Source organism: Esox lucius, chromosome 17 (genome assembly GCF_011004845.1).
Source record: "Esox lucius isolate fEsoLuc1 chromosome 17, fEsoLuc1.pri, whole genome shotgun sequence".
Classification (NCBI taxonomy): domain Eukaryota; kingdom Metazoa; phylum Chordata; class Actinopteri; order Esociformes; family Esocidae; genus Esox; species Esox lucius.
This window is the reverse complement of record NC_047585.1, coordinates 44404766-44417958: the sequence shown is the minus strand read 5'-3', so window position 1 is coordinate 44417958 and position 13193 is coordinate 44404766. Positions and strand designations below refer to the sequence as shown.

Here is a 13193-nt window from a genome sequence, read left to right as displayed (position 1 = left end):
TTAATGCCCAATGTGGATGAAAAGGCTGTAAAGATTTAAACCAAACACAGAAGACAGTGACTATTATTCATTCATGTTGAAAATTTACTTTGCGTAGCATGTAGCACATAAAATATATCAATACTGTTACAGCTTTTATACACTCACCTAAAGGATTATTAGGAAAAACCTGTTCAATTTCTCATTAATGCAATTATCAACCAATCACATGGCAGTTGCTTCAATGCATTTAGGGGTGTGGTCTTGGTCAAGACAATCTCCTGAACTCCAAACTCAATGTCAGAATGGGAAAGAAAGGTGATTTAAGCAATGCTGAGCATGGCATGGTTGTTGGTGCCAGACGGGCCGGTCTGAGTATTTCACAATCTGCTCAGTTACTGGGATTTTCACGCACAACCATTTCTAGTGTTTACAAAGAATGTTGTGAAAAGGGAAAAACATCCAGTATGTGGCAGTCCTGGGGGGCGAAAATGCCTTGTTGATGCTAGAGGTCAGAGGAGAATGGGCCGACTGATTCAAGCTGATAGAAGAGCAACTTTGACTGAAATAACCACTCGTTACAACCGAGGTATGCAGCAAAGCAATAGTGAAGCCACAACACGCACAACCTTGAGGCGGATGGGCTACAACAGCAGAAGACCCCACCGGGTACCACTCATCTCCACTACAAATAGGAAAAAGAGGCTACAATTTGCACGAGCTCACCAAAATTGGACAGTTAAAGACTGGAAGAATGTTGCCTGGTCTAATGAGTCTCGATTTCTGTTGAGACATTCAGATGGTAGAGTCAGAATTTGGCGTAAACAGAATGAGAACATGGATCCATCATGCCTTGTTACCACTGTGCAGGCTGGTGGTGGTGGTGTAATGGTGTGGGGGATGTTTTCTTGGCACACTTTAGGCCCCTTAGTGCCAATTGGGCATCGTTTAAATGCCACGGCCTACCTGAGCATTGTTTCTGACCATGTCCATCCCTTTATGACCACCATGTACCCATCCTCTGATGGCTGCTCCCAGCAGGACAATGCACCATGTCACAAAGCTCGAATCATTTCAAATTGGTTTCTTGAACATGACAATGAGTTCACTGTACTGAAATGGCCCCCACAGTCACCAGATCTCAACCCAATAGAGCATCTTTGGGATGTGGTGGAACGGGAGCTTCGTGCCCTGGATGTGCATCCCACAAATCAACTGCAAGATGCTATCCTATCAATATGGGCCAACATTTCTAAAGAATGCTTTCAGCACCTTGTTGAATCAATGCCAGGTAGAATTAAGGCAGTTCTGAAGGCGAAAGGGGGTCAAACACAGTATTAGTATGGTGTTCCTAATAATCCTTTAGGTGAGTGTATGTTGGCAATCAGGGTTGCCATGTCTTCAACTTGTGAAATTGGCAAGAAATTAGGCAGATGATGAAGTCCAAGGGGGTGGCTTTTGGGCCAAATCCTTCCTGTGACCTGCTGCTGAGAACTATTAATCGGGGGGTCCTGACTGGGCGCTGGGGGGCTGACTGAGTGAGAACAGCACAGACGCACATAAAAGAAAAAAATCCTGTGTGAAATTTTTTTTTAGGGACAGTCTTCAAGCCTTGTGAATAGGTTTTCCGTTGTCATCATTCAACTAGACGTTTCTGCTGGACTTGGCAACCCTGACAGGAATAAAGATATTAGAGGAGTTGAGGTGCAGAAAAAAAAATTGTTACAAGATACTAGTAATTGTGCATATGAGATGAGGACGGAGGGTTCTGCACATCCAGGAGCAAAAAATATATATTTATAGTCATCATCTCTCAAAATAGATTTGAATCTCTTAGGGATTCATGATTAAAAAAAAAAAATCAGAAAGTTAATGTGCAAAAGTTGTTTGAATAACAATAACAGAATTTTTACCTGTTTAGGTGAGATATAAAGACCAATGACTGTTCATCTTGATAAGGGGGTGGGCTCTTGACCATTCTTTTAGCCAATCAGGCGTGTATATGTAAATATCTTGTCATTTGTTTTCTAAGGTCCACCTGATAAGACTAAGCTATTCAAGGGCAAACCATTATCATTAAATAAAAAAACAGCATTGTATTAGACATACAGTGGTGATTTTCAAATAAAATGAAAAAGCAAGGGTCTTTAAAAACCTAAATAAGATAACAAAAAATGATAGACATTTTGTTACAAAATCCAGATAAAGCCATTTTTGATTAAAATATTTCTTTCAATAAACAAAAAAAGCAAATTCCAAAAAGTCCACCTTAATGTCCGAAGTGTTGAGTCCGTCTTAATGTCCACAATGTTGAGGCCATCTTAATGTCCACAATGTTGAGGCCATCTTAATGTCCGAAGTGTTGAGGCCATCTTAATGTCCACAGTGTTTAGGCCATCTTAATGTCCGAAGTGTTGAGTCCGTCTTAATGTCCACAATGTTGAGGCCATCTTAATGTCCGAAGTGTTGAGGCCATCTTAATGTCCACAGTGTTGAGGCCATTTTAATCTCCACAGTGTTGAGGCCATCTTAATGTCCACAGTGTTGAGGCCATTTTAATCTCCACAGTGTTGAGGCCATTTTAATCTCCACAGTGTTGAGGCCATCTTAATGTCCACAGTGTTGAGGCCATTTTAATCTCCACAGTGTTGAGGCCATTTTAATCTCCACAGTGTTGAGGCCATCTTAATCTCCACAGTGTTGAGGCCATCTTAATGTCCACAGTGTTGAGGCCATCTTAATGTCCACAGTGTTGAGGCCATCTTAATGTCCGAAGTGTTGAGGCCATCTTTATGTCCGAAGTCTTTATGTAGCCTAACAGGAAAGTAGTGCATTCAATCCAGATTCCTGTGACCAGGCCTTCAGCTGCGATTACAAAATCCATGATTTGAAACTTATAATATATGTATTTAAGAAACATATAATATATGCAACTTCAGCAGAATGGTTTTCATCCAAAGTGACTTAGTCATGTGTGCTTGGTTTTTTAACGTATGGGTGGTCCTGGGAATTAAACCCACTACCCTGACGACAGAGGGCCAATAACTAATCAGCACATCCTGAGCTATATGCAAAGACAGGGCAAATGGATCTGAGGAGAAAACATGAATTTGTCTTCCACCAGGGCCCCTAGATCCTTCCTCCATCACCTACACCTTCATCACTTCCTCTTCCACCAGGGTCCCAAGAGCCCTCCTCCATCAACTCCACCTTCATCACTTCCTCTTCCTCCAAGGTCCCTAGATCCCTCCTCCATCACATCCTCTTCCATCACCACTAAACAGTTCTCTTCCTCCTCAGTGGACTCTGGGCGCCTGTCGTTTTCAGCTCTCTGTACTGCACCTGGAGACACACAGGCAGACAGACAGATAGACAGGCCAACAGGCAGGTAGACAGACATGCAGGCAAACAGACATATAGTTAGACAGACATGCAGGCCGAATGACAGACAGGCCAACAGACAGACAGGACATGGTCAGGGGCAGTTATGATTGATATCAGCAGTGCTTTTGTGTCTATGGCGGTATAATCTAATCTAAGTAACAGCCAGACAACAGCAAATAAGAATGCAATAATCTGCTAACATTTTACTGTTAGAGTATTCCTTGATTTCCTCATGATTCCCACTTGGATCCAAGAATATTCCAAATGGAAACTTTGGGAAAGTTCTGCTACTCAACTAGCAACCTTGTGGTGACAATATTCATAGAAGTCTTCACCTGGGGAACGAAACGACCCACTGGGATGTTAGGGGAGGAAACATCATAACAGAAATTAGACTGGGCTATAATTAGACTGGGCTATAATTAGGTAGATGGAGCAAATTACACAGGTAACGATGTCAACTCCTGTGGGATATTTCAGTAGAAAGCACAACTGAGAGACTGAAGGCTTAGTGGCTTCCTGACGACTGATTTAGAAGCTGAAACCTGAAAGGGCAATTCCACCACTTTTATGCTTTTATGCAAGCAGCAATACCAATGAACACATACTGAAACAAGCCTGTAAGTATGAAATGATACACAAATTTGATCATAAGCAAAGATTAACAGTACTGAAAAGTGTTGACCAACAAGAAAACCAAGAAACAGATTGAAAACAACGGAAAATATGGCATAACACAGCTCACCCACTACCCAGACTCCTCTATCCCTCTACCCTGCATCTGTTTTTAATTTATGTCTTTTATTCTTTGACAACAGAACTTTGAAATACGTTGTTTCCACTTGGTTGTTATGGTGCTGGAGGTAATGAATTTGAGGATAACAAGTGGTGAAATGGCCCTTTAACTTCCACAGATGCTTACCTTCTGAACATCTGACGGGACTCTCCTCAGGAAATCAAGCATCTCATTGTTGTCGATGGCATAGGGGTCCCGTAACTTCTTGGTAAATTTATTAATTCCTGAAAACATTCAGGAGATACAAAACGAAACAGTCAGTATAAACGTGTCATTACCAGTAATCTGGGCGGATCTGATGCAGCTATCATTAAATAACAAGAAACAAGGAACATGTTGTGAATGTGTGATTATGTGTTTGATAACTTTCCATTCTTCTTGTTTTGAATGTGTATGATGACCTCACAAAATGCATTTCTGTGGATAATACATTTAATGTAAATACTACTATATATAAATATTACAAGTATCTTGACAACAGAAAACAAGCACTCACCCCATATTAGAACAATATATCGCATAGGAATGAAGTATGTGATAACTGTTGCTGTCAGCAGAAGCAGGAAGGCTAGGTTGGAGAGGAATGGTACTGACCAGTTAAAGGTGCTGTCGAACAGAACACAATGCATATTCATACTGAGGAATAGAACACAATGCATATTCATACTGAGGAATAGAACACAATGCATATTCATACTGAGGAATAGAACACAATGCATATTCATACTGAGGAATAGAACACAATACATATTCATACTGAGGAATAGAACACAATGCATATTCATACTGAGGAATAGAACACAATGCATATTCATACTGAGGAATAGAATACAGCGCATATTCATACTGAGGAATAGAATACAGCGCATATTCATATTGATGTAATTCGTAACCAATAGACACGTGACAAAACACCTCTGAAATGGAAAAATAGGTATTTTGTACACAATTATAATAAAACCAAATAAATAGCATAAAACGTGCATACAAAAACCAGTACAATATTCTATACTACACACAATTTTTTTTATTTAAGAACTATACTAAGAAAAATCCAACAAAAATGCTCACTTCTTAATTCTCTCCCCAAAGCATGCAATCTCCTCCAACAGGTTTTGGACAGTGACAACAGTCTCTTGAACCATGTGAATCTTCTCCATCAAACCTCTCTTCTCGGAGTCCTACACCAAAAAAAGAAGTCATAACTACATGTGGTTATCATTAAACTTGTTAAAATGTTACATTTTGACAAGCACACTTGTTTGAGGCCAGAATTTATATATATATATATATATTAAATGTCTTTATCTAAAAGTGGGTATATCCATTACTTTGAGAATGGATAGAGAATATCTGAAAATCTAATATTAACTCCATGACCCATAAAAAGTTCCACCAACATAAATTCCGACAACAACCCACCCATTGAATGGAAATTATGTAACTGATTGTACATAAACATTAGTGAGTTATGTGTGCGTGCACAGACATAGCCAGTTGGTTTCTTTGACCTCACTCTCTAGTTTGAAAGTCGGGTGTAGGACGTTGTTGCTCTGCTCTGATGCTCGTGTGACAGTAAACTGTGCAATGGCAAACTGCGCTCAGCTTGGGGAAAAAGGAATTTCATAAAAATAGTCTGTTTATCTGTGGTAGCGGCACTGCTGTTATTACAATAAGAGGGAAAGACTGCAGTACAGACTCGGTTTCAATAAACTCATAAAAGAGACAGGGAAAAAGACAAAAGAGGCAGATGAACGAAAAGTGACAAAAGGAGCAAGAAGTTATAAAAGAAGCAGAACGAGAGGGAAGAGTGGGGACAAAGACATTGGAGCAGTGCTGGACTTGATGAAGTAGAGCCATTTATTTATTTATCTAAATGTTCTCACGCCTCCCCAGGGTCACACAGAGACGCTTAGCACTGCTCTCACGAGAGATGGCAGAGTAAACACAGAAAACAGGGACCCAGAGGATCTTCACCAGGACAAAAAGATACAGAGAGATACAAGAAGAGACACAGACAGAAAGACACAGAGAGGGACACAGACACACAGAGAGACAGACACAGAGAGATAGAGAAAGAGACACGCACAGAGAGAGACACAGAGAGACAGACACAGAGAGACAGACACAGAGAGACAGATAGATAGAGATAAGCAGAGACACTGTTTTCCACCTGTCTCACTGATTTCCACTTTTCTTACTGATTTCCATCACTGTCATAAATTATTGAGATATATATATATATATATATATATATATATATATTATGCTGTATGTTTATTTCTCTTTTTCTATGTGCTAATATATTTTGCTCAAACATTGTGATTGTACAATATGTAAACGTGTGTCATGCCAAAAGTGAATTGAATTGAGACACACACAGAGACACACACACACACACACACACACACACACACACACACACACACACACACAGAGAAAGAGAGAAACACAAACACACACACACACACACACACACACACACACACACACACACACACACACACACACACACACACACACACACACATATATATATATATATATATATATATATATATATATATACAGATATGTTTATATACACCCATCAGCCATAAGATTATGACCACTGACAGGTGAAGTGAATAACACTGATAATCTCGTTATCATGGCACCTGCAGTGGGTGGGATATATTAGGCAGCAAGTGAACATTCTGTCCTCAAAGTTGATGATAGAAGCAGGAAAAATAGGCAAACATAAGGATCTGAGTGACTTTGACAAGGGCCAAATTGTGATGGATAGATGACTGGGTCAGAGCATCTCCAAAACTGCAGCCCTTGTGGGGTGTTCCTGGTCTGCAGTGGTCCCTGTCCAAAGATGAACTGGACCACGGAGCAATGGAAGTAGGTGGCCTGGTCTGACGTTTCCTTTTACATCACGTGAATGGCCGGGTGCATGTGCATCGCTTACCTGGAGAACACACGGCACCAAGATGCACTATGGGAAGGAGGCAAGCCAACGGAGGCAGTGTGATGCTTTGGGCAATGTTCTGCTGGGAAACCTTGGGTCCTGCCTTTCATGGCAAGGTTATTCCCTGATGGCATTGGCCTCTTTCAGCAAGATAATGCGCCCTGCCACAAAGCAAAAATGGTTCAGGAATGGTTTGAGGAACACAACAACAAGCTCAAGGTGTTGACTTGGCCTCCAGATTCCTCAGATCTTAATCCAATTGAGCATCTGTGGGATGTGCTGGAAAAACAGGTCCAATCCATAGAGGCTCCACCTCATAACTTACAGGACTTAAAGGATCTACTTGCTAACGTCTTGGTGCCAGATACCACAGCACACCTTCAGAGATCTAGTGGAGTCCATGCCTCGACTGGTCAGGGCTGTTTTGGCGGCAAAAGGACCTACACAATATTAGGCAGGTGGTCATTATGTTATGGCTGATCGGTGTATATACATATTATTGTTAATATTTTGTTCAAACATTGAATATGTACACGTGTGTCATTCCAATAAAGCGAATTGAAAATTGAGAGACTGACACAGAGACAGACACAGAGACAGACACAGAGACAGACACAGAGACACAGAGAGAGACACAGTAATATACAACTAAAATGCTAAATACAATATATATATTTGTACCTTTGGAATATATTCAAATGCCTTCACATTTTGTTGTGTTATTGACTTAATCCATATAAATGTTTTGGCATGGATCTACACAGAATACCCTTCAATGACAAAGTGAAAACACATTTTTAGAAACATCTCATGTAAAAATACATTCAGACCCTTTATTCTGTACTTTGTAGAAGTGCCTTTGGCAGGGATCTCAGCTTTGAGTCTTTGGGTATACCTCTACCAGCTTGGCACACCTGGATTTACAGAAATTGTAACTCTGTAAATCCACACCACTGGTGTTGAAACTCTGCAGATATGTTCTTGGTGACCTGCCTGGCCAAGGCCCTTCTTGCTCAGTTACTTAGTTTTGCTGCCAGTTCTATTAAGTCTTGGTGTTTCCAAGCTTATTCCATTTCATAAGGATGGAGCCCACTGCGCTCCTATGAACTTTTAATGCTTCAGGTATTACGAGCCTCCCTAGACAGTTGTAAGGAGAGTTCTTAGGATCGGGTATTGGCTTGGACTTGGCTTAATCTTTCTGACATGCACTGTGAAGTATGGAACCTCACACAGACAGGTGTCTGCCTTTATTCTTTATGACTTTCATGTCAAATCAATTGAATTTTCCAAAGATGGATTCCAGCTAAGTTCTAGAGATGATCAAAGACACAGAACGAATACTGACTGAGCTCAATTTAAAGTGTAATGGCAAAAAATCTGAATCCTTAAGATTACATTCAACATATATTTCCTTTTTACATAAATTGGAACACATTTCCATAAAAACAGAAACATAGAAGGGTGTATATTTGACACCATTGTCCCAGATCACAAGTGTCATAAAACGCAGAAACAACTGGTCTTAGAGTATTCATGGTGGGAAAGAGATTAAAGGTTGGCAGAGCAAAATGAGGTTGCTAAGACCAACATTGCAGACACTGACATAAGCGAGATGTAAGACTTGGCTGTCAGAGTCACATGTGCATGACGGTTTCACTGTGTTCCAGCCTGGTCACACGGGACCACAACAGAGATGTGTAGCATTGTGCGTCGACTCCACTCGACATTGCTGTTTACTTTGAGCATTGACCTCATAATTGCAGAATCTACTTTAAAAGAAAAAGAATAAATGCAAAGAAAAAGGAAACACTTGATACCTTTTCATCGTCATCGTCTTCATCACCCAGGTACATATTGTCCTTAAAAGAAAGAATATTAGTTATGAAAGAATTACAGTACATTAGATTGTGGTTAGGAAGGTCAATTTATTCCAATCTGCCTATATGCCTATAGACCAGGATCAGGACTTTACAGACCACTGGTTCATTATATTACATCAGATCAGGACTTTACAGACCACTGGTTCATTATATTACATCAGATCAGGACTTTACAGACCACTGGTTCATTATATTACATCAGATCAGGACTTTACAGACCACTGGTTCATTATATTACATCAGATCAGGGCTCTGCAGACCATTGCTTCACTATACTTTAGATCAGGGCTCTGCAGACCACTGCTTCACTATACTTTAGATCAGGGCTCTGCAGACCACTGCTTCACTATACTTTAGATCAGGGCTCTGCAGACCACTGCTTCACTATACTTTAGATCAGGGCTCTGCAGACCACTGCTTCACTATACTTTAGATCAGGGCTCTGCAGACCACTGCTTCACTATACTTTAGATCAGGGCTCTGCAGACCACTGCTTCACTATACTTTAGATCAGGGCTCTGCAGACCACTGCTTCACTATACTTTAGATCAGGGCTCTGCAGACCACTGCTTCACTATACTTTAGATCAGGGCTCTGCAGACCACTGCTTCACTATACTTTAGATCAGGGCTCTGCAGACCACTGCTTCACTATACTTTAGATCAGGGCTCTGCAGACCACTGCTTCACTATACTTTAGATCAGGGCTCTGCAGACCACTGCTTCACTATACTTTAGATCAGGGCTCTGCAGACCACTGCTTCACTATACTTTAGATCAGGGCTCTGCAGACCACTGCTTCACTATACTTTAGATCAGGGCTCTGCAGACCACTGCTTCACACCCATTATAACCCTACAGCTAAAGAATGCAAGCCTGGTGTACGGGAGGTTAAACTGAAGGTTATGTATGTCTAGTGTTGCCTACTACAGTGTCGTGTATTGCTTCCAGACATAATAATATTCAGATGACCTCACACCATTCCTCTACAGCAGTTGAATCCAAAATGACACTTGGACTATGTCCCACTTGAACACTGTTTAGGAAACAACAGCAGCCGCGTCCTGAGCTGCCTTGACACTACGGCTCAATGCAGCAGAGACGGCCGTGTTGACACCAGAAGGACGGCACCATCAAAACAAAAGAAGAGGCCTAGTTGAAACGCGACAGCGTGACTCAGCTACATTAGGCCTAGGACTGACGTGGTGCAGGAGGTACATGAAGCGCTTCAGGACTTGCTGTTTGGATGACCTCACCATTCCTACTCGGCAGTGACTAACAGACAAACCTGCTGGTAGTAGATCTAGAATGTAGTGTATAGAAGCGGGAGCCCTAGAATCTACTGAATTTAGTGGTAGTAGTTCTAGCATCTAGCACAGGGGTATGGGGGGGTGGCAGAACTGCCGACGGCTCAACGAAATCAGCAAAACTCAGAGAACAGATCGATTTAGAAGAGCTACAATCTAGTGGATGGTGGTGGTAGTCCTAAGGTTTAGGAACCGTGGTACTCACAAGGTCCTGGTTGGCCCGTCCAGACGCAATCTGCACATAGTTCCACGTGATGAGCAGAACCAGACAGAGAGGCAACATGTAGAACTCCCAATGCCATACTGCCAGTAGGAAGACCTGGAGGAGCAACGGGAGAGATGAGGGGCGGACCGACTGAGGGCTGTTCAACGCTGTTCTCTTCATTAACTGAACTTCCAGTCAAATACACGTTGCATATCTGTTCTATCCACTGTGTTTTCCCATAAAGGTGTTAAAAGAGGACTGTTTGGCACTACTTTTTCTGAAATAAGCAAGGACTAGATGGCCGCATATTTGCTCCAAAATCTGTATACAGTTGTGCTCAAAAGTTTGCATACTCTTTGAGAATTGGTAATATCTGTACCATTTGTAAAGAAAACATGAGTGAGCATGCAAAACACGTCTTTTATTTCTTATGGGATTCACATTCAACTGTGGGTCATAACAGAATGTTATAATCATAAAGGAAAACAAAGAAAACCAACAAAGAACAAAATGAACTGACCCCTGTTCAAAAGTCTGCATACCCTTAGTTCTTAATACTGTGTATTGCCCCCTTTAGCATCAATGACAGCGTGTAGTCTTTAGTAATAGTTGTTTATGAGGCCCTGAATTCTTGCAGGTGGTATAGCTGCCCATTTGTCTTGGCAAAATGCCTCCTGGTCATGCAAAGTCTTTTTGATTTGTCAGACCACAGGACAGTTTTACACTTCACCTCAGTCCATCTTAAATGAGCTCTGGCCCAGAAAAGGCGGTGGCGTTTCTGGATCTTGTTTATATACAGTTTCTTCTTTGAATGGTAGAGATTAAACTTGCATTTGTGGATGCAGCAACATACTGTGTTCACAGACAAGGGTTTTCAGAAGTGTTCCTGAGCCCATGCAGGGATTTCCACTACAGAACCGTGTCTGTTTTTAATACGGTGCCGCCAGAGGGCCCGAAGATCACGGCCATCCAGTATTGGGTTTCGGCCTTGACCCTCGCATAGAGAGACTTCTCTGGATTCTATGAATCTCTTAATGATATTGTGTACCATAGATGATGAGATCCCCAAGCTCTTTACAATCTTACATTGAGAAGCATCATTCATAAATTGTTACACTATTTCGCCCGCCAGTCTTTCAGAGTGGTGAACCCCTCCCCATCCTCACTTCTGACAGACCCATCCACTTTTAATACCCAATCATGTTACTGACCTGTTGCCAATTGACCTAATATAATGTGTGATATTCCACCAGGTTTAGATTTTTAGCATTACACAACTTTTCCAGTCTTCTGTTGCCTCTGTCCCAGCTTTTTTGAAATGTATTGAAATCAAATTCAAAGCGGGCATATATTTTTCAAGAAACAATAAAAAGTCTCAGTTTTAACATTTGATGTGTTGTCTTTGTACTCTTTTCAATTGAAAATAGGGTTCAAATGACTTGCACATCATTGCATTCGGTTTTAATTTACATTTTACTCAGTGTCCCAACTATTTTGGAAATGGGGTTGTAGATCAGTTGAACAACAGATCCCCTGCTTCAGACCAGCTCCCTGTTCTCCAAGGACTAACGTACTTTTGACAAGGCTCTGGCTTTAAAACACCATCCACCTGTGCTGCGAGCCTCAGGGAACAGATCTAAGGACAGAAAAATATGGTTTGTGAAGTCTGAATAGCCTCAGTCTGGCTAAACAGGGCTATAAAATAATCCTGTCAGAACCGTGAAGGTTCTATATGAGGAGACCGTGCCCATGGCTGCCACCAGGATTTACATATTTTCATATGCTAATAAAATAAAGGTGAACATCTGGTACAGCTATGTTCCTTGGAGTTTCCTCTGAGGTAGAGGCTGATCAGCCATCAAAGACATGAGTGCCATATCACTGCCCCTCTTCACCAGCATAATGCAGAAACACACACACACACGCACACAACTAATGGTTTTATTCCAAATTTAAATGTTTTTACTAGAAATTACAATGTTGGAGATGAATGAGGAAGGATGTTTCTCCCATTTCTCTAACATTTTCATCCTTCTAGAAAATGTATGTCAGTCCAGAGGAAGAATCGTTCATTTGTAACGAGCCGGTCTGAACTAACTATTGTTAAATGGGTTTACATGTTTTTACATTTATTATTGGAAGCACACGCACGCGGAAACACGGACAGAAAAAACACGCACGCCCAGCTGGACAGCAGAGTTTATTATCAGGGCTCAACAGTATACCAATTTCACTCACTCTGGATAAGGGCATCAGCTAAATTACTAACATTTTAATGCAAAATGTGTGCAACTGATTTTTGTAATTTAGGCGCGCACATGGTCCCTGTACTAAAGGTCAACACAGAGTCCTGTTGGCTGACAGTTTGAGTGACTGAGGCAGGGGGAGCCGAGTGGAGGAGGGGCTACAGGAGGGAGACGGGAGGGGGCCGCAGGGGGAGCCGAGTGGAGAGGCAGACGGAGAAAGGGAAGGGAGGAAGTTCAGTCACGCTGCCCTGGAAATGTAGACATGAAAAATGCCATAAAGATTGGTGATAACGGGCTCCATTACGATCTAAAGGGGCTTTACAACCTTCCACAGCTCACAGAAATATGATCTTAGCCATCGAGAATAAAGAAATAATATGCTACAACTGTTAGGAGCGGCTTCTGAATAGGACACCAATTCACTGAAGACATCCTGAGTGAGAT

General features: G+C 41.5%; 1 protein-coding gene across 7 annotated transcripts in view; it reads right to left on the bottom strand.

The window, feature by feature from the left end:
• Positions 1–1283: 1283 nt before the first annotated feature.
• The window catches only part of mctp2b (multiple C2 domains, transmembrane 2b), a 58220-nt gene continuing 46310 nt past the window's right edge, over positions 1284–13193 (bottom strand). For 3 of the 7 annotated variants that reach the window (XM_029114106.2, XM_029114107.2, XM_029114111.2), the window contains 6 exons: positions 10504–10617; positions 8930–8971; positions 5231–5340; positions 4656–4765; positions 4286–4383; positions 1284–3321 (listed from right to left, as the gene is read on the bottom strand). In XM_029114106.2, the coding sequence (XP_028969939.2) occupies positions 3256–3321; positions 4286–4383; positions 4656–4765; positions 5231–5340; positions 8930–8971; positions 10504–10617 (540 nt within the window). In that variant the 3' untranslated portion in view covers positions 1284–3255. The other 4 variants (XR_003777260.2, XM_029114109.2, XM_029114110.2 and 1 more) reach the window with 4 other exon arrangements.